The sequence below is a fragment of the Kogia breviceps genome, chromosome 6 (genome assembly GCF_026419965.1).
Source record: "Kogia breviceps isolate mKogBre1 chromosome 6, mKogBre1 haplotype 1, whole genome shotgun sequence".
NCBI lineage: Eukaryota > Metazoa > Chordata > Mammalia > Artiodactyla > Physeteridae > Kogia > Kogia breviceps.
Genome location: NC_081315.1, coordinates 13682812 through 13703374, shown reverse-complemented (window position 1 = coordinate 13703374; position 20563 = coordinate 13682812). Strand labels below are relative to the sequence as shown.

Below are 20563 nucleotides of genomic sequence, written 5' to 3'. Positions count from 1 at the left end.
GATTTGAGCTAAGCATCATGATGTAATTCAACTAAGACTTCACGATGGCAAGCATTTCCTTTCAATAATAATTAATGCTTTACGTTATATAATGTATAATTTTATATCCTGTTCTAGTTTTGCTCAAATTAGATTCAGCTATACCTTCTGTAAAAGGATTAATATTTTAAATACTAACCATGTGAAGTAAAAGGATTAATATTTTAAATACTAACCATGTGAATCATGATTATAGTTATTTGCCTGCTTTGATTATTAAATTAGACTGAGAGAAAGAAGGGTTCGATCGCCCTCTTGTGGTAGTTTTGCTGTAGTGTATCCTCCGGGAGTTCCACGCCAACTGGAATTTTTTCTTTTTACTCTAGTTAACAGGCAGAGTGGTCTTCTGTCCATAGTTTCTGAATTTCCAAAGGCAGTACATATACTTTCTGTCCTTCCCAGTACATATACTTTGTAGCCTCCCTTCAGTTTCTACCTTTGAAATTTAGCCTTTTCCTTGCTCTTTTAGGAAATATTCTCCTGTTCCCTTCCAATTACCATACCAAAAATTTTTTTAATGAAAGTTGCTTCCAGTATTCTAATCACATACAAAATAATGACAGCAACTCTCCATCGATGTAGATAAGCTTTAAGTAAATGGAAATAATTTAAAATGTGTGGGGCTAAGGTGTCAGCATTTTTTCCAAGAGGATAGGTCTTGCTAAGTCAATTAATAGTCCAGAAATTTCAGAGGCTAATGACATTAGTCTAAATAGTTTAAGTTTTCAAAAGTAATAAAATAGCCTTTTCTTTAAAATAGTCTAGATCATATGCAGTAGCCTTTCCTCTTTCTCCCACAGCACAAAGCTTTGAGCTTCTTTGCAAAATTAGTAATGGTAATTCAAGAATATACAAAATGACACTACAAAATAAATTTTAACTAGATAAAAAATTCATGATTTCTTAAAGATAATTTACTGTAAGTGAAGTTAGTGTTAATGTATTTAAATGCTATGGAAAATACAAAGATGGATTCCTAATTAATTACAAGTTCACTTTTTCCACTCTTGTGAACTGTAAAAAAAAAAAGTTCTTAAATAAGAAATGACCGGGCTTCCCTGGTGGCACAGTGGTTAAGAATCCACCTGCCAATACAGGGGACATGGGTTCTATCCCTGGTCCGGGAAGATGCCACATGCCGCGGAGCAACTAAGCCTGTGAGCCACAACTACTGAGCCCGCGTGCTGCAACTACTGAAGCCCGCGTGCCTAGAGCCCGTGCTCTGCAACAAGAGAAGCCACTGCAATGAGAAGCCCGCGCACCGCAACGAAGAGTAGCCCGGTTCACTGCCTGGGCGCAGCAACAAAGACCCAATGCAGCCAAAAATAAGCAAAATTTTAAAATTTTTTAAAAATAAGAAATGACCTCTTTTTAAAGCTATCATATTTTTCAAAGCAGCCCCTGTGCATTCAATCAATACTCATCCCAAAACTGATGAGGGGAGACTAGAAATACATATGGGATTAGGTTAAAAATGTTCCTTCTTTGCAGAGGAACCAGAACTTTCAAAAGCAGGGTAGCATGGCAAGTCTCAGTAACTGAAGATACTCTACTAAAACCACAGCACAGATTATAAATTGGGAGCAGCAGGAAATGAGCTGGAAAAGTTAGCAGGGGTCAGAGTGGAAAAGGTCTTAATGATTAGTGAAGGAGGGGAAACAGTCCAGCACCTGAAGCAGGAGGGTGACACGGGCAAGTGAGAGCTTTAGAAGATCACTTGCTGTAAGGGGGACAGACTGACAGGGTGAGAAGGAGATGGGGAAATTAGTTAGGAGCTGATTGTAAAGACCAGGACCCGAACCAAGCCAATGGCTGTGACCACAAAGAGGAGAAAAGAAATTTGAGAAATACTAAGATGTGGAACCATTAGGTATTAGTTACTGTGAGAACATGGGCGTGGAGGCGGGACTCTCAAGCTTCCATTCTAGCTTTGGTGCCTGGGTGACTGTGACATCTTCAGACACAGGTACGATATTTTCAGACACACTGCATTTGAGGTGCCACCCGGAAACAGTAAGGAGGTCAACCAGTTTGAGGGTACGGAGACCAGGAGAGAGAGGACTGTAAATTATCAGTGGCTGGGTAGTAAAAGGAACCTGGATGAGAGATCATTCAGGGAGAGTGTAAACAGGTAAGACTGAGGGTGAGGTGAGCAATCTTTAAGTATGGTCCCATCTTCCTCTTAAGAGAGGTACTTTTGTCCTATAACCATAACCTTCATTCATGCTGGGAAAAGCATTTAGTCTCCTTCCACTTTGCAGATCAGAAAACTGAGGGTCAACGTCAAGTGACTTTATTTAAAGCTATTCATCTGTAGAAGTGAATGAAAACTCAGGTTTCCAGATGGAGCCCAAGGACAGGAAGTAAAAGACCTTTCTTCAATAATTGTTTGATGGCAGCAAGTGCTTCTGTTGTTATTTTGTATACATGATCAACACTAAAATGTTGTATTTCCAAGGCTAACCTTCCAACAACATAGTTTGTTAATAAGACCCCAAATTTACAATTGAACCCATGCCTCCTGGGTAATCTAGGAAACCAGGCAACGCTCTCAATTCTGTAATTATAAATAGCAAGTGGCAGTTGTGTCCAACACACACAGAGAATGTTTATGAGACACTTCAGAGAGGAAAATAGCTGTACCTACTTTTCCCAGTCCTTTGTAAATCTTAGATCATTGAGAATTGGTTTCACCAGTGAATTCTATCCTATATCCCAGAACACATTTTCATAATTATACTTAAATGCAAAAAGCAAGAGATTCTTGGGCGTAGTACCTGCTTGGTTGGGCCGTTGCCAGCTTGGTGACTTGATGCCGCCGGTGGACCCTAGAGGCTTGAAGGCGGCAGCAGTGGTGAGCCCGGCCACCCCTGGTCTGGCCGAGCCTGGGCTTCCCGGCCCCTCAGGCGTGCTCCCAGATGCAGCTGCTCCAGCGGCCAGCGGCTGAGAGGGTTCCTGGACGCTGCTGGAGAGAAAAGGAAACATTTCTGGTGACGCGCGAGCGATCTAACTTAGCAATGATTCGTTCTTTCCTCAAGTTATTAAACCTCTAAGGAAAACAAAAATACATATATACACTACCAAACGTAAATAGCTAGTGGGAAGCAGCCGCACAGCACAGGGAGATCAGCTGGGTGCTTTGTGACCACCTAGAGGGGTGGGATAGGGAGGGAGGGAGGGAGACACAAGAGGGAGGGGATATGGGGATATATGTATATGTATAGCTGATTCACTTTGTTATACAGCAGAAACTAACACACCATTGTAAAGCAATTATACTCCAATAAAGATGTTTTAAAAACCCTAATTAATTAACTGATATTTTAAAAAGAAAAACTCTAATACCATGACTGAAGGGCTGCCTTTTTTTAAAACAGAAAAAAAGAAAAAGGGAAGGAAAGGAGTCAGACTGCAGTTCTTTCAATGCTTTGTAAATTCACTTTAAAAAGTTCTACCATGAGAAATTAGGCACTGAAAAACTTACACAGCCTATCCTTTTAAATAAGAAGGTAATTTCCTCTACCTCTACGTTTCAGAAGGGTCGTCTAGATTAAAACAATTAATTATTGGAGACTCCCTGATAGTTTCTATGAAATGGCACCGATGCTGTTTCCCTCTTTTCCACATTCTTCTAGGATTTTATGAACCAAGCTTCCTGACATCTTTCCAGTCACTCTTTCCACTCACACAGTCACTCATTCATGCAATAAATACTTGTGCACCTACTATATTCCAGACATTGTGTTACACAGTGGTAAACAAAAGACAATATCCACCGCCTAAGGCGACATCCAGTGTTCTGTGTTCAGGATTACAGGAAAACAAGAAACATCTCTGCCATTGTCTTCTTTCAATCAGAGCTATTTGCTTAACAGGTGGAACAGGTGGTTCCAGTTTGATTTAGAAGATCAGTCATTTGTTATTTATACTTATATATCATCATTTCAAAAAAAAATTTTAGGTAGTTCAAATTATAAAATATGCTCTTTGGAATGATGCAATACGATAAGTTTCTATCAACTGAAGTATAATAATAGTAACAACAAACGACAACAATAATACATACATCCTAGTAACTTTTCAATAGAAATTTAGCTACCGCTTGCTAAAAATTCCATGCACAGAAACTCAATTCCTTCAATACCTGAAATCAACAGCTAGAGGAATAGATCAATAAAGACAGGATATTATATAAATGACTTTAGTAAAATAAATACGCTTAATTATACTGTTAGGTTGAAATTTCAAATGCACTCGTGCCCACTATACTACCAAATGACCAAGATTACCTAATTTCCCCAATGCCTCTTGAACCCTGGGTAACACCTAACAGAGCAGGCCTGAGGTTGCCTATCTTTAGGAAGGCCCACTGCAAGGTTGCCCTGTGACTGGCTTTTGGCAACTTGGCTGGTAAACGGTTCCCTATGGTCATATAAAAGTTTCTCCAGGGCTTCCCCGGTGGTGCAGTGGTTGGGAGTCCGCCTGCCGATGCGGGGGACGCGGGTTCGTGCCCCGGTCCGGGAGGATCCCACGTGCCGCGGAGCTGCCGGGCCCGTGAGCCGTGGCCGCTGCGCCTGCGCGTCCGGAGCCTGTGCTCCGCGACGGGAGAGGCCCGCGTACCGCAAAAAAAAAAAAAAAAAAAAAAAAAAAAAATTTCTCCAAAAGGTAAACAGTGGCTCACTGTGCCTAAACTATATCAACCATGTGGTTTAATGATAAACACCTGCTTTCCTTCTGAGAGTCTGGAGTTTGGGTATGCACGAGGCACAGCGTGCCTACATGACAAGCCCCAATTAAATATGTCTTAGGTACTTAGCTTCTAAAGAGCTTCTCTGGTAGAGAACACTTTGCACGTCTGCTCATAACTCACTGCTCTAGGAATCCGCACATCCTGTATGACCTCACTGGGACAGGACTTTTGGAAACCTGAGCCTCCTTTCTTCTGGACTTGGTCCTGTGCACCTTCCTCCTTGCTGATTCTGCTTCGTATCCTTTCACTGTAATAACTCTCAGTCAGCAGCACTACGACGGAACTAAGTGCTGTCAAGTCCTCTAATGAGTCATCACACCTTGGGGTGGGTTCTGGGCACCTCTGACACTAGACAGTTTTGAAGAATTATATTCGACCTATTTTAACTTTCTTGAAATACTGTTCCCTATTTCTGTCCTCTCAAATTCAAGTGTAGTAGAGCCATCACCTTCTCCCAACATTTCTAATCAGTTTAATGAAGAACTCACATCTGCTTGATGTTAAAACATACTATACTATGAAAAAAATAAGCACTTTAATAATTTTTATCATAAATAAAAAGTGAAAGACAGCTTACTTAATGGTAGTGCTGAACACAATTGTCAGTAAAGATGACACACTAACTAAATAATATTAATAGAAATCAGGGTTTAAATGTTACAGGTCAGTCCTTATAAAAGATTTGTGAGGGACAGATTCGTTTACTTCTCTTAAGCCTCAGTTACCTAAACTTTAAATGGGGATAATGCTTTGCTCATAAGAATTCCAGGGACTTAATTAAGATATTTATGTACAAAGTACTTAACCGTACTCTAGGAACCAGAATATGAGCTTAATACGTGAAAAAGATAATTAATGTATTCAAATAATAAAGACTTATTTTCAATATTTTTACACATGACAAACAAATTGTTTTTGAAAGTAATAGAGAAGTATAGACCATTTTAATTCTCGGGTTAATTACTCATGAGGATTTGAAAAAAAAAACACCTAATAATCCATACGGCCACAATGCTGAAGAGAGAATTTAGGACCAAGCAATACTAGAATTTACAGATGAAACACATAATCCGAAAATAATAATAAAACCCAATCATCATTTAATGTGCAATAACCTGAAATAGTTAAAATTTAATTACAGGAGAGTTGCCAACTTACTTAGAAGAAAGTAACCAGAATGGCAGGAAATCAATGCCAAGCCTAGTGAAGCTAGGTTGAGGGAACTGGTTAATTGGCCCACGGTATGAAAGAAACTCAGAAGAAGCATAAGACTAATGCTCAAATATCTGACATGTGGATTCACTCTATATGGCTATGCTCTGTTTGCTGACTGTTGAGTCGAATCTGTGGTGAGATAGACTAGGTTCAATAAAAGGAAGTATTTCCTAATATGAAAAATCACCCAAAGGAAACAACACTTTCCATGAGAGGTTTGTTTCTAGAAGGCACTTAACAAAAGATGGCGATGCTGTAGACCAGATCTAACCATTCAGAGAGTAGAGGACTAAGTTACACGTCAGCCTGACATTTGAAGCCTTCTAAGATAGAGCTACAATCTTATCTGTTCAGTCATATCTCCTACCACTTTGCTACACAAACTATATTCTTGCCACAGCTCCTCTCTGTCCACAACTCTACATCTTTGCCAGGCTCTACATGGAAGGTGCCCCCCCCACTCCCCCTCTGCACCTGTCCGAATCTTACCCATAATTAGCAATAGGAGTAGTGGTACAATAATACCCATCATGCATTGTGTACGATGCTAAGCAATTAACATATTTTATTTAATCACTCAATCTTCTAGAAGTAAAGACACCCCTTGCTTCAACGCATGGCAGATATTAACTGCATGGCGTAAAGCTACATTTCAATTTGTAATAGCCACGGTTTTTCTTAATTAATAGTAACTTCTTTATGTATCTTGTTTGTCTCCTCTACTACGTTATAAACTATTTGAGGTTGGTGCATTTATTGTGACCTTGATATGTTACTTAAACTTGGTAAATTTCCTCATTTGTAAAATGAGATTGAAATACTACTTTTAGGAACCCTCCTACACTGTTGGTAGGAATGTAAATTGGAGCAGCCACTACGGAGAACAGTATGGAGGCTCCTACAAACAGTTACCATATGATCTAGCAATCCCACTCCTGGACATATATCTGGAAAAGACGAAAACTCTAAAGATACGTGCACCCCAGTGTTCATAGCAGCACTATTTACAATAGCCAAGACATAGAAGAAACCTACGTGTCCATCAACAGATGAATAGATAAAATATGTGGTGTACACACACACACACACACACACACACACACACACACACACACACTGGAATATTACTCAGCCATAAAAAGAATGAAATACTGCTATTTGCAGCAACACGGATGTACCTGGAGATTATCATGCTAAGTGAAATAAGTCAGACAAAGAAATACAAATATATGATATCACTTATATATGGAATCTAAAAATAATGATGCAAATGAACTTATTTACAAAACAGAAACAGACTCACTGACTTAGAGAATGAACTTATAGTTACGATGGGGGATGTGTGTGGGGGCAGGGATAGACTGGGAGTTTGGGACTGACATGTACACACGGCTATATTTAAAAACAGATCACCAACAAGGACCTACTGCAGAGCACAGAGAACTCTGCTCAATACTCTGTAATAACCTAAATGGAAAAGAATTTGAAAAAGAATAGATACATGTATATGTATAACTGAATCACTTTCCTGTACATCTGAAACTACCACATTGTTAATCAACTGTACTCCAATATAAAATAAAAATTTTTTTAAAAGAATGAAAAAGTGCCATTTGCAGCAACACAAATGGACTTAGAGATTATCATACTAACTGAAGTAAGTCAGACAGAGAGGGGCAAATATCATATGCTATCACTCATGTGTGGAATCTAAAAAAAAGATGCAAATGAATTTATTTACAAAACAGAAATAGACTACACAGACATAGAAAACAAATGTATGGTTAACAATGGGGAAAAGGGCAGGGGGGATAAATTAGGAGTTTGGGATTAACAGATACTGCTACATATAAAATAAACAACTAGGACCTACTGTATGGCAGTCGAGATAATACAGGTAACACATGTGAAGTACTGAGCAGAGTATATGCTCAAGAAACGCTACATCTTGTAACATCTAGCTAGGGTATCCAGGAATAAATACATCCACCAAATAAACATCCTCCATCGGTACCAATAATTCTGCTTCTAAATGTACTTTGTAGATAGTTCTGGTCCAGGATTTTGAGACCAGGTACAATCCTGCTTCCTCAATTTTAAATAACACAGTATTTCTTAAAATTCCCATGGGCTATAATTCATAAGCAAAAAAAGTTTTCATTTTTTAAATTGTATCCTTGTACATAGTCTTGTATATATTCTCTCCCAAAAGGCTCAAGATGTTTACATCTCAAACAGTACTCTTTAGATACAAAGAGTGTGCAGATTATAAAGAACTTATAAAAATCTAAGTTATAAGCAAGAAAGTTCTTCCATTTACATTTATATTCAGGATTGGTCAGTAAAGTTAATCTCTGGGGAAACAGATCTCTATCAACTTAAAATATTTAATGTAGTAACGAGAAAATATTAGGTTTTATCTAGACAATCACATATTGGAATATATGATGTATAGGTCTCTAAAACTCCCATGTCTTTTTTTCTAATTTTTAACTGTTAGCTACTATTTAAAGAAAATACATAAACATTAGGTATCGTGTACTAAAGATTAAAAAATTAGTAAAGCCACTGGCTATGTAATTTTATATTTGGGAAAAAAATGTTATCAATCACTAACAGCAAAATATTTCAAATTGATGACTAATTGATTAATATAATATGTCATGAATACTTAGATTGGTATCTCATTTCTGAAGTAATGACTCATATATATTTTTCCTAACTTTAAATTGTTTAAGGTATACCTAAATTCTAAACAAAATTAAAATGCTTTCTGAAAGATTCTAGTGAGGAAATCAGAGCAAATCCATAAATACTCTTGGCTAATACCACAGAAGCTAACAATCAAATATGGTTATTTTCACTAGTCTGCCAAATAAACAAGCACTGAAATAAAATGTTAAATTAATATGACTTCCATCTCAAGAATACCAAAGATTCGGTTTCATATTTAAAAAACTGAAAATGGAGAAAAACATACTGACAGAGCAACGGTTTCTTTTCAAAACTGAGCTAATGAGGACAAAAGAAAAATGAAGAAAAGTGAACTTTCAGTGTCAGCAACCTGATTTATCTTGAGTTTACATTCTTTTCCCACATCTGTTTACCTATTACAACAAATCAATTTCAGCTGCAGATTGGGAACAGTTGGAAATTTCACGTCTATTTTTAAAGGAAAATCTCTGTTCAAAGAATAATCTCGAGGTAACTTTTATTCTAATTACACATTTAAAATTTTTTTTAAAGCCAGCTGTACATTGCAGGTTTAATTATCAGTGTTTAAACTATACGGTTTTTAGCTAAAGTTTTACAAAAAATTGATTCACTTATACATAGATTCTGAAGTAGCAGGAAAGGAGTATTTCTGGAAGGTCATAATTATAAACAACTTTTAATTTCACTAGAATTCCCCCGTCACAACTCTATGAAAGGACCTAGATGTACACAGCAGTCATGAGTCTCCTTTGTTCCAGAAACCTATTTACAAGAAAATTTTTTTGTATTTTCCTAAGCAAAATTCTTTAACTTAGACGTTTTGTATCAAAATTCAACGTGTTAAATATACTATAATGGAAAGACACAATTCTGGTATTATACTACACTTTATTATAATTTTAAAGATTACTGTTATACAAAAGCAAACATCAGAGATAAAATACCTCTGACATTAACCCAACTGCTCTTTTGGTACTCCTCTCACTGAAGTGGCAAGGTGTCCTCAGGAAACCCTGCACTCCAGCTTTGCAGAATGCCAACTAGCTTACCTTGTTGAGAACCGTTTTCCTTTCCCAAATATCGAAACATATTTAGTTTGTGCCTATTGCTGTTAATAAAAAGTAATGTAAACGACTACTAACACTTCCTCTAGAAGTGGGTGCATGGATAAATCTTCAGTTAGTCCGTAAGTACAGGCATACCTTTTTTTCAAAACCAAAAAGTTTATTTAAACAATAAGACACCTGACTTGAAGGAAAAACTATCTAGGATTCATTTCTTTTAGAGTAAATTTTCCTGCTTACATGTAACAATTACATACAAAAAAGTCATAAAACTGTCCTCAGTTTTACAATGATAAATGGAAAACCATTAAAATTCTCCAAACAAGGTATGCCAGGATTTTTATGTTGTTCTTTTTCTGTTAAAACAGGGAGAACAAAAAAACTTACTGGAATATAAAGCTAAAAGCTGAATGAGCATGGTACTAACGGAGAAAGGCGGTATTTTCTCATAATCAGCATTTTTCCCCATCCCATCTCCATCTGATGTCAATCAATGCTTAGAGCATTCCATTAGGTTCTCAAAGGAATCTTTTATTCCAAGGGCAGTTAGTAACCTGTCTTGGTACAGACTTAGCCCTGACAATGTAATATTTCTGCTAATTTAACAATCACAATTCCACAAATATAAAATAATTTCGGGCATACTTTTTCTTAGAGCAAAATGTACAACAACCTCTTATACATTTTGCTGTTTCTCCCCCTGTTTAAACATCTCCTTTAAAAGTAATCCAGAATTATACAGGGACACCTCATTTTATTGCACTTTCCTGTGCTTTGCACACATTGCATTTTTGTTTTTTACAACTTGAAGGTTTGTGGCAACCCTGTATCAAGCAGGTCTACTGGCATCATTTTTCCAGCAGCATTTGCTGCTCACTTTGTGTCTCTGTGCCATATTTTGGTAATCCTCACAGTATTTCAAACTTTTTCATTATTATTACACTTGTTATGGTGATTGGTGATCAGCGATCTTTCATGTTACTACTGCAAAAAGATTAGGACTCACTGAAGGCTCAGATAGGATGGTTAGCATTTTTAAGCAATAAAGTATTTTTAAATTAAGGTATATACATTAACTTCAGACAAAATGCTTTTGCACACTTAACAGAATACAATATAGTGTGAACGTAACTTTTATATAAATGTACTGGGAAACCAAAAAATTTGTGACTCACTTTATTGCATTATTTACCTTATTGCAATGGTTTGCAACCAAACCCGTAATATCTCCGAGGTATGCTTGTACTTAAGTATATTGAGAATATCCATAACAGTGGGTAGGACACAAACACATGATCAACAGGCAGCCTGTGTCATATCATGCTTTTACGAATTATAGTCATAGTTGTACCCTCTGTCATTAATTTTATGTTCTGTCAGAAATAATATCGTCATTTCATTAAGATTATACCTTTAGTAAACACTTAAGATATTTTAATGTTATACCTAATAATTTTAGCATAATTGTTAAGTTTAGGAGAAAAATTAATTTTTGTCTTTCAGTATTTCCCAGATATGGAGAAAATTAAGTTGTTTGCTCACATAAAACCTTCATATCTACGAGCTATAAGATAGTAGCCAATCAAAACCAATTATTTTATTATTCTTTTTCATTTTTTCAAAAGGTATAAAGGTATGTTTTATTAAACATTTAACTCTTCTCATATAGCAACATGCATGCAATAAAAAACAGGGTTCTACTCTAAGTTAAGTACTTGTACTATTACTCGTAATTTCATACCAAATCTCAAATGTGCTAATAAAAGATGTCACAAAGGATTAAAAGGCAAGTTAATAATCATACAAAATAACATGCTTGTGCATTATCACTGCACCGAAATTACAGTTAATTTAAAACTGGACATAAATCAGCTCCAGGATTTTCTCATCTGGGTTGTTAATATGACGCTTCAGTGTTAGAGAAAGCAGTACCTTCCACAGCAAACCACCCCTGGTGACATCCGCTCTCCCAGTACCTGGTTTTCTTAACATGGACAGAGCCAGTTGATTTCCTCGAGGGCTGGAGATACGAAAAAGCTAAAGGCTTGGAAACAGGGCTGATGCAAAGTGCATCCAGGAGTGAGTGATATTTTTCAGGACTGGAGAGCCTGGTGAGCATTCAGAAAGAGTTTTAAGTTGAAAAATCACACTACCAAGTGCAGAAAGTATGTAGTTTTTACAGTTTATGATTTGAAACATTTCCAGAGAAAGAGAGAGATAGGGACAGAGACAGAGAGAACCAAGATGTGGAAAGAGGGTGAAGAGAAAAGTCTATTATGTTATTCTACTCATTAATACAGAAATGATTAAATTTTCACCAAAACTGATCAAGGCAATCTTTTGGAAAGCATTTAAAGCTATGAAGACTACTATAACTTATGTAAAAACAAAACCCCACGACAATAAAAAGTTTTTACTATTTTTATAGGAGAAAGGGATATTAGAGTAGTTAGGCTTTAGATCAACCTCAAACATAACCAGTTAGTGGGAGAAGGTAAAACCAACAGAAACTTAAAATACCTATTTATACTTGATTCTGTTTCAGATATGAAGATTAAAAATGATAAAAAGTCATAAGGCACACAAAATGCAACAATCCACACAACTGAGAAGTATCACAGATAAATGGTGGTAATGAAGAGATAAAAGGATAATTTAAAGAAAAATCAGTAATAAACACTGTGGGATATATCCGCAACCTAGAAAAAATATCCCCAATACAATTAAGATCTCATAATAGGGCTGTGACTATTTCAAATGGGTAAGTTTTCTCGGAGGTGAGTTGTAAGACAGTGAAAAGCACTGGGTTCACATGAGACACACACTGTACATGTAGTTCTACCTGGTTTTTGCAGCAAGGACAGCAGACACAGTAGCGGCTGCGCTGCTCAGAACGGCAGCACTATATTTAGCAGGAGAAGACAAGGTAGACAAGTTTCGAGACCCTTCCAATGAACCTGTCGTCACATTTCTTGTGGAGCTGCTTAAATTGATCAGTAGAGAAAGAAAAACAGAGGAGAGGGACAAAAAGGAAAGTGAGAAGAGGCAGCATAATAAAGATAAGATAGCAGCCATGCTATATTAATATTTAGATTTTATAAAGGTGTGACATGTCACAAGTGTAAAAGGAGCTTGGGTCCTTTATTTACTGTTGCTAGGATTTCTCTCAGAAATTAAAATCTGATACATAATCCTCCACAAAACTGATGTTCTGAACATACAAACTTTCTTTGAATGGTTTTTTTTTTTTTTTTTTTTTTTGTGGTACGCGGGCCTCTCACTGTCGTGGCCTCTCCCATTGTGGAGCACAGGCTCTGGACGTGCAGGCTCAGTGGCCATGGCTCACGGGCCCAGCCGCTCCACGGCACGTGGGATCTTCCCGGACCGGGGCACGAACCCGTGACCCCTGCATCGGCAGGCGGATTCTCAACCACTGCGCCACCAGGGAAGCCCCCTCTTTGAATGTTTTTTAAGTTCACTGTCTCTAATGCTATTTAAAATGAAATCAGTATAACACACATTTAAAGACTGATTTGTCAACAACTAAGTAGAAACTAAATCCAAACATGAAGTGTGAATTTCCATAAGCAGAGAAAGAAGGAAGGTTATGTTAATTTTTTCAAAAAAGTCTCTACATAAAGAGTTTTACATTAGAGATGATATATACCCGGAGCCTCACATTTTAATGAGACCTGTGTTTTCAAGAGAAGCAGGTACAACCAGCTGCCTATTCAAAAGCAGCAGTATGTATTAATATGGACAAGAAATAACTTTAAAATACTGAGAGTAAAACTATTTGGGGAGGGCAAGCCCCTGTGTAAAATAAACAGTAGTTACAGTGAATATGACTAAAAGATCACCTTCTCTGCATTTCTACTTTCAGTTAGCCCTGTAAAGATTCAAAAACGCTGGCATGAAATTTTATCTTCAGAATTCTTATTACTTAAAATAATAATTAGTTTCCTTTGGTCTTTTAGAAAAGGTCGTACACCTAGACAGGACTTAACATTCCATCATTAGGACTGTAATGATTTTCAAGTCTGGTTATCAAATTGGAATTTGAGAATTTCTTTTATATTAAGTAAAAAGAAAGTCTAAAATGCATGGGGTGAAACCTGTGTCTCCTTCATTTATGAGTGCAACTTCTTAATGAACATCCTCACTACTCTATGATCACCTTTTCCAAAATTTGGTGACAATGGCCACCTCCAAAACAAAGTAATTATGTACCAAACTCAACCCAGGCTAACGAGAGCTCAGATGTCTAAAACTGTGAGGGTTGACATAAGTCTCTCCTCCCTGTCAGAAGAAATTGATAATCCATTATTCCTAGTTCCACTGGCTATAATTTTACAAACCATTCGAAGACAAATTTAAAAAACAGTGGCAAGCCATTAAATATATATATATTATACATATATATAATATACATATATTATATATATATATACACACACACACACAGAGAATTGTTTAAGCATAATTTTTTGGTAAGTCTATAATTTAACTGAACTCTATGGCTATGTTTTAACTGCTGTGAATGGCTAGAAGATAAAGAATGGGGGCTGAGAAAGAGAAAAGAAAGATGTTATCAGTGGCAGAGCAGGGGAATATTAGTGTCATGCCAAGTGGAAGAATAAAGTTATCAATGACACAACTTTGAGTTTCTCAATTACTCTGCATCTTTGAGGCAATGGCTACTATCTGAGGGAAGTAATGGTGAATAATAATGAGAAACTGAAGTCTATAAAAAAGTCAGCTAAAAAAATAAATCAGCTAAATTATCCTTCTTCTGTAAAAAGAAAAGGAAACTAATGAATTTCTTTTATCATATTGTATCACAAATAATAATATAAAAAGACTCAGTATCAGCAGAGTCTAGCAAAATCTCATAAGAAGAATTAACCAGAATACCTTTAGAATATCTGGGACAACTGGAACACATAATCTCTATCACTCTTTTTTTTCATTTTTTTTTTTTTTTTTGCGGTACGCGGGCCTCTCACTGTTGTGGCCTCTCCCGTTGCGGAGCACAGGCTCCGGAAGCGCAGGCTCAGCGGCCATGGCTCACGGGCCCAGCCGCTCCGCGGCATGTGGGATCTTCCCGGACCGGGGCACGAACCCGCGTCCCCTGTATCGGCAGGCGGATTCTCAATCACTGCGCCACCAGGGAAACCCTCTATCACTCTTTTTTTAAAGGGGAATGCTCTAATTCAGTAAAGCAGACTTACGTCAAACTTAAGGAAGCTGACTTTCCAAATCACAGTGAATAAACAAAAGGCACAGATTTCCTGACTCTCAAACTTAGAATCTAAACAAAAAATTAAAACTATAAAAGCGGTGTAAAGCAGTGTTCCAAGGCTGAGGCCAAGCTTTGTCTATATATTAGTGATGTCAGTACTGTAATCTATGATCACTTTTTCCTTTATAGTCAAACAGTTTTAGTATTTTAATTTCACCACCAGCATTAAAATTTAGACATACCAAGAGGAAAAAACTCTACCTAGAATAGGTAGTTACTTTAGAGAGTGTGGCTACTTGGCTACCAATATGTAAAACCTGAGGAGTTGCAGGTGGGTGAGGTCCACTCTTAGGGAGATCTTCCAGAGAACTGTCAAACCTGAGTTTTCAGAAGTAAAATAAAGGCAGAGGAAATATTAATGAAAAGTATAGACATTTATCATGCATACTAACTTAAAATACATTGGTTCATTGTACAATGTACAAAAATCTAGTACATTGCTAGATTTTTTTTAACTTCATATCTGCATAAGATTAAAACTAATACCAAACACCCTCACCATCACCAAATATGGGATGTTTTTTCCCCTAATTTTTTAACATGGTGACTTTCATGTGATGAAAGATCATGCTTACAGGGGAAGAAAGGTGGATGGGAATTTCCATCACTGACTATGTAGTTTGCATGCTTCAGGGAAACTCAGGCTCCAAGAAATTAATTAAATTGCCCAATATCATATACCTAGTAAGACTCAGATGGAATTTAAAGCAAGTCTATCTGTACTATTTACACTATGTTATGCTTTCCAGCATCTTGTGGGGTTGAATAGTGCAATACAAATACACAGAAGCAACCAGGAATTCCCCTCAAGTCAGAATGATGTATTTGCAGATCTGATATTATATGGATATTGTTTATCTTGATGTAAAGAAAGTATTTATCTACTCACACAACAAATGTTTACATGCAATTGTGTTGTTTGAATATTATTCACTTTGTTCTTCTGATGTCTCTACCATTTTTTGTTTGGAATGCCAGAATTAAATTTTAGAACTATTACCAGGTAAAGAAAAGATGAAAAATTCAGTGTTAGGTCTGAAAGAAGAAAGCACCAAGTGTAACACTTTGGGGAGAAAAAATAAACAGGAAAAACACAAAATTACCCATTATTTTTTAAAAAGCCTGTGGATAAAAAAATAGAATGGGTCAGTCATGTCATTTTCAAATGGAAAATGTAGCACTAAGATAAAGCAATAGAAAAGAAGAGGTTATATTCCCATTTTTTATTTAGCGTTGGTCATACCTTTACCAGAGTGTTGAAAAAAATGTAGACAACTTAAGAAAAATGTCAAGGTAGAAGAAAAACATCATTTAAGAGGCAGAGTAAAAAAAAGTTAAACAAGTAAGAAATGTAAGTACTATAACAGGGGTCAGCAAACTGTGGCTTTCAGGTCAGTCAGCCTGCTTCCTATCTTTGTATGGCCTGGGAACTAAGAATGGCTTTCATATTTTTAAGTGTTTTTTTTTAAATTAATTTTTTATTTTTGGCTGCGTCGGGTCTTTGTTGCGGCGCGCGGGCTTATCACTGTGGTGGCTTCTCTTGTTGCCAAGCACGGGCTCTAGGCATGTGGGCTTCAGCAGTTGTGGCATGTGGGCTCTAGAGCGCAGGCTCAGTAGTTGTGGCGCACGGGCTGAGTTCCTCCACGGCATGTGGGATCTCCCCAGACCAGGGATCTAACCTGTGTCCCTGCATTGACAGGCAGATGCTTAACCACTGCGCCACCAGGGAAGTCCCTTAAGTGGTTTTAAAAAAATAAAAAGGGGAATATTTCACGACACATAAAAATCTGTATTAAATTGAAATTTCAGCATCCATAAATAAATTTTATAGAACAGAACCAGGTTTGTTCACTTACATATGTCTCGGCTACTTTCATAAAACATGGAGAGCTGGGTAGTTGCAACAGACCATATGACCCACAAAACTTATTATATTTACTATCTGGCTTTTTTACAGGAAAAGTTTGCTGACTCCTGTCACAGAGAACAATGTTTCCATACGGCTACCAGAGTGAAATTTTAACACACAAATCTGATCCTGTCTCCAGCACTGCTCCAAGGACAGCTGTGATCCTGGGCTCCCTACTCGCCAGCCTTTCTTATGGAGCTTTCTTTGGCTTGCTCCAGTCCAACTGGTCTTCCACCTCTTCTTAAACAGGCCGAACTTCTTCTCACCTCAAGGCCTCTGCGGAGTCTATTCTCACTTTCTATACCCACCTCTCTGCCACACCTTTACTATGCTAATTCTTTTTTTTTTTTTTGCGGTACGCGGGCCTCTCACTGCTGCGGCCTCTCCCGTTGCGGAGCACAGGTTCCGGACGCGCAGGCTCAGCGGCCATGGCTCACGGGCCCAGCCGCTCCGCGGCACGTGGGATCCTCCCGGACCGGGGCACGAACCCGCGTCCCCTGCATCGGCAGGCGGACTCTCAACCACTGCGCCACCAGGGAAGCCCTACTATGCTAATTCTTAAGTAACCTTCTGGCCTCAGTTTAAATATCACCTCCTCGGGGAGGCTTCCCTGATTCCCCACCTTAAGGTTGCCCACATCATATACTTTCATACCACCCTGTACTTTTTATTCACAGAATTTGTTATTATAAGTCAACACAGCCTGAAGGGATAAGTGTGCCACGGCTGGCCGGGAGGGAGTCCGGTTGAAGTCTGGAGCTGCCAAAGAGGCAAGAGACCCTTTCTTCCCTCTTTGCTTCCTGGTGCGCGAGGAGAGGGTATTAAGCGCGCCGCTTAAAGGAGCTCCAGAGACAGGCGCGAGCCGTGGCTGTCGGCGTGGACAGCAGAGACGGGTGTGGGACGCTAGGGTTGCTGCTGCCACCAAGAGGCCTGTGTGCGAGCACAGGTCACTCTCCACACCGCCCCTCCCGGGAGCCTGTGCAGTCCACCACTGCCAGGGTCCCATGATCCAGGGACAACTTCCCCGGGAGAACGCACGGCGCGCCTCAGGCCGATGCAATGTCACGCCGTCCTCTGCCGCCGCAGGCTCGCCCCACATCCGTGCCCCTCCCTCCCCCCGGCTTGAGTGAGCCAGAGCCCCCGAATCAGCGGCTCCTTTAACCCCGTCCTGTCTGAGCGAAGGGCAGACACCCTCGGACGACCTACACGCAGAGGCGGGGCCAAGTCCAAAGCTGAACCCCAGGAGCTGTGCGAACAAAGAGGAGAGGGGGAGGTCTCTCTCAGCAGCCTCAGAACCAGTGGATTAAAGCTCCACAATCAACTTCAAGTGCCCTGCATCTGTGGAAAACCTGAATAGACAGCGAATCATCCCAAGTTGAGGAGGTGGACTTTGGGAGCAAGATATATTACTATTTTCCCCTTTTTTACTTTTTGTGAGCGTATATGTGTGTGCTGCTGTGTGAGATTTTGTCTGTATAGCTTTGCTTTCACCATTTGTCCTAGGGTTCTGACCATCCCGGTTTTTTTTTTTTTTACTTTTAAAAATTTTTCTTCTTAATAATTATTTCTTATTTTAATAACTTTATTTTATCCTACTTTATTTTATCTTCTTTCTTTCTTCCTTCCTTCCTTTCTTCCTTCCTTCCTTCCTTTCCTTTCTATGTTTTCTCCCTTTTATTTTGAGCCGTGTGGATTAAAGGCTCTTGGTGCTCCAGCCAGGCATCAGGGCTGTGTCTCTGAGGTGGGAGAACCAACTTCAGGACACTGGTCCACAAGAGACCTCCCTGCTCCAAGTAATATCAAACAGTGAAAAAAATCTCCCAGAGATCTCCATCTCAACACCAAGACCCAGCTTCACTCAACGACCAGCAACCTACAGCGCTGGACACCCTATGCCCAACAAATAGCAAGACAGGACCACAGCCCCATCCGTTAGCAGAGAGGCTGCCTAAAATCATAATAAGGCTACAGACACCCCAAAACACACCACCAGACGTGGACCTGCCCACCAGAAAGACAAGATCCAGCCTCATCCACCAGAACACAGGCACTAGTCCCCTCAACCAGGAAACCTACTCAACCCACTAAACCAACCTTAGCCGCTGGAGACAGACACCAAAAACAACGGGAACTCAAACCTGCAGCCTGCAAAAAGGAGACCCCAAACACAGTAAGATAAGCAAAATGAAAAGACAGAAAAACACACAGCAGATGAAGGAGCAAGGTAAAAACCCACCAGACCTAACAAATGAAGAGGAAATAGGCAGTCTACCTGAAAAAGAATTCAGAATAATGATAGTAAAGATGATCCAAAATCTTGGAAATAGAATAGACAAAATGCAAGAAACATTTAACAAGGAACTAGAAGAAATAAAGAGGAAGCAAACAACGATGAACAACACAATAAATGAAATTTAAAATACTCTAGATGGGATCAATAGCAGAATAACTGAGGCAGAAGAATGGATAAGTGACCTGGAAGATAAAACAGTGGAAATAACTACTGCAGAGCAGAATAAAGAAAAAAGAATGAAAAGAACTGAGGACAGTCTCAGAAACTCTGGGACAACATTAAACGCACCAACATTTGAATTATAGGGGTCCCAGAAAAAGAAAAGAAAAAGAAAGGGAATGAGAAAATATTTGAAGCGATTATAGTTGAAAACTTCCCTAATATGGGAAAGGAAATAGTTAATCAAATCCAGGAAGCACAGAGAGTCCCATACAGGATAAATCCAAGGAGAAACATGTGAAGACACATATTAATCAAACTATCAAAAATTAAATACAACAAAAACATATTAAAAGCAGCAAGGGAAAAACAACAAATAATACACAAGGGAATCCCCATAAGGTTAACATCTGATCTTTCAGCAGAAACTCTGCAAGCCAGATGGGAGTGGAAGGACATATTTAAAGTGATGAAGCAGAAAAACCTACAACCAAGATTACTCTACCCAGCAAGGATCTCATTCAGATTTGAGGGAGAAATTAAAACCTTTACAGACAAGCAAAAGCTGAGAGAGTTCAGCACCACCAAACCAGCTTTACAACAAATGCTAAAGGAACTTCTCTAGGCAAGAAACACAAGAGAAGGAAAAGACCTACAAGAACAAACTCAAAACAATTAAGTAAATGGTAACAGGAACATACATATCGATAATTACCTTAAATGTAAATGGATTAAATGCTCCCACCAAAAGACACAGACTGGCTGAATGGATACAAAAACAAGATCCATATATATGCTGTCTACAAGAGACCCACTTCAGACCTAGGGACACATACAGACTGAAAGTGAGGGGATGGGAAAAGATATTCCATGCAAATGGAAATCAGAAGAAAGCTGCAGTAGCAATTCTCATATCAGACAAAATAGACTTTAAAATAAAAACTATTACAAGAGACAAGGAAGGACACTACATAATGATCAAAGGATCCATCCAAGAAGAAGATATAACAATTATAAATATATATGCACCCAACATAGGAGCACCTCAATACATAAGGCAACTGCTAACAGCTATAAAAGAAGAAATCGACAGTAACAGTAATAGTGGGGGACTTTA

The 20563-nt window shown here is 38.5% G+C and overlaps 1 protein-coding gene across 1 annotated transcript in view; it reads right to left on the bottom strand.

Moving 5' to 3' along the window:
- Positions 1 to 20563, bottom strand: part of LOC131758452 (PDZ and LIM domain protein 5-like) — an 83222-nt gene that overhangs the window by 49478 nt on the left and 13181 nt on the right. The window contains exons 3-6 of the mRNA XM_067036984.1: positions 15287 to 15403; positions 12626 to 12763; positions 11760 to 11891; positions 2817 to 3004 (exon numbers count right to left, since the gene is read on the bottom strand). Coding sequence (XP_066893085.1) covers positions 2817 to 3004; positions 11760 to 11891; positions 12626 to 12763; positions 15287 to 15403 — 575 coding nt within the window. The remainder of the gene's footprint in view (positions 1 to 2816; positions 3005 to 11759; positions 11892 to 12625; positions 12764 to 15286; positions 15404 to 20563) is intronic.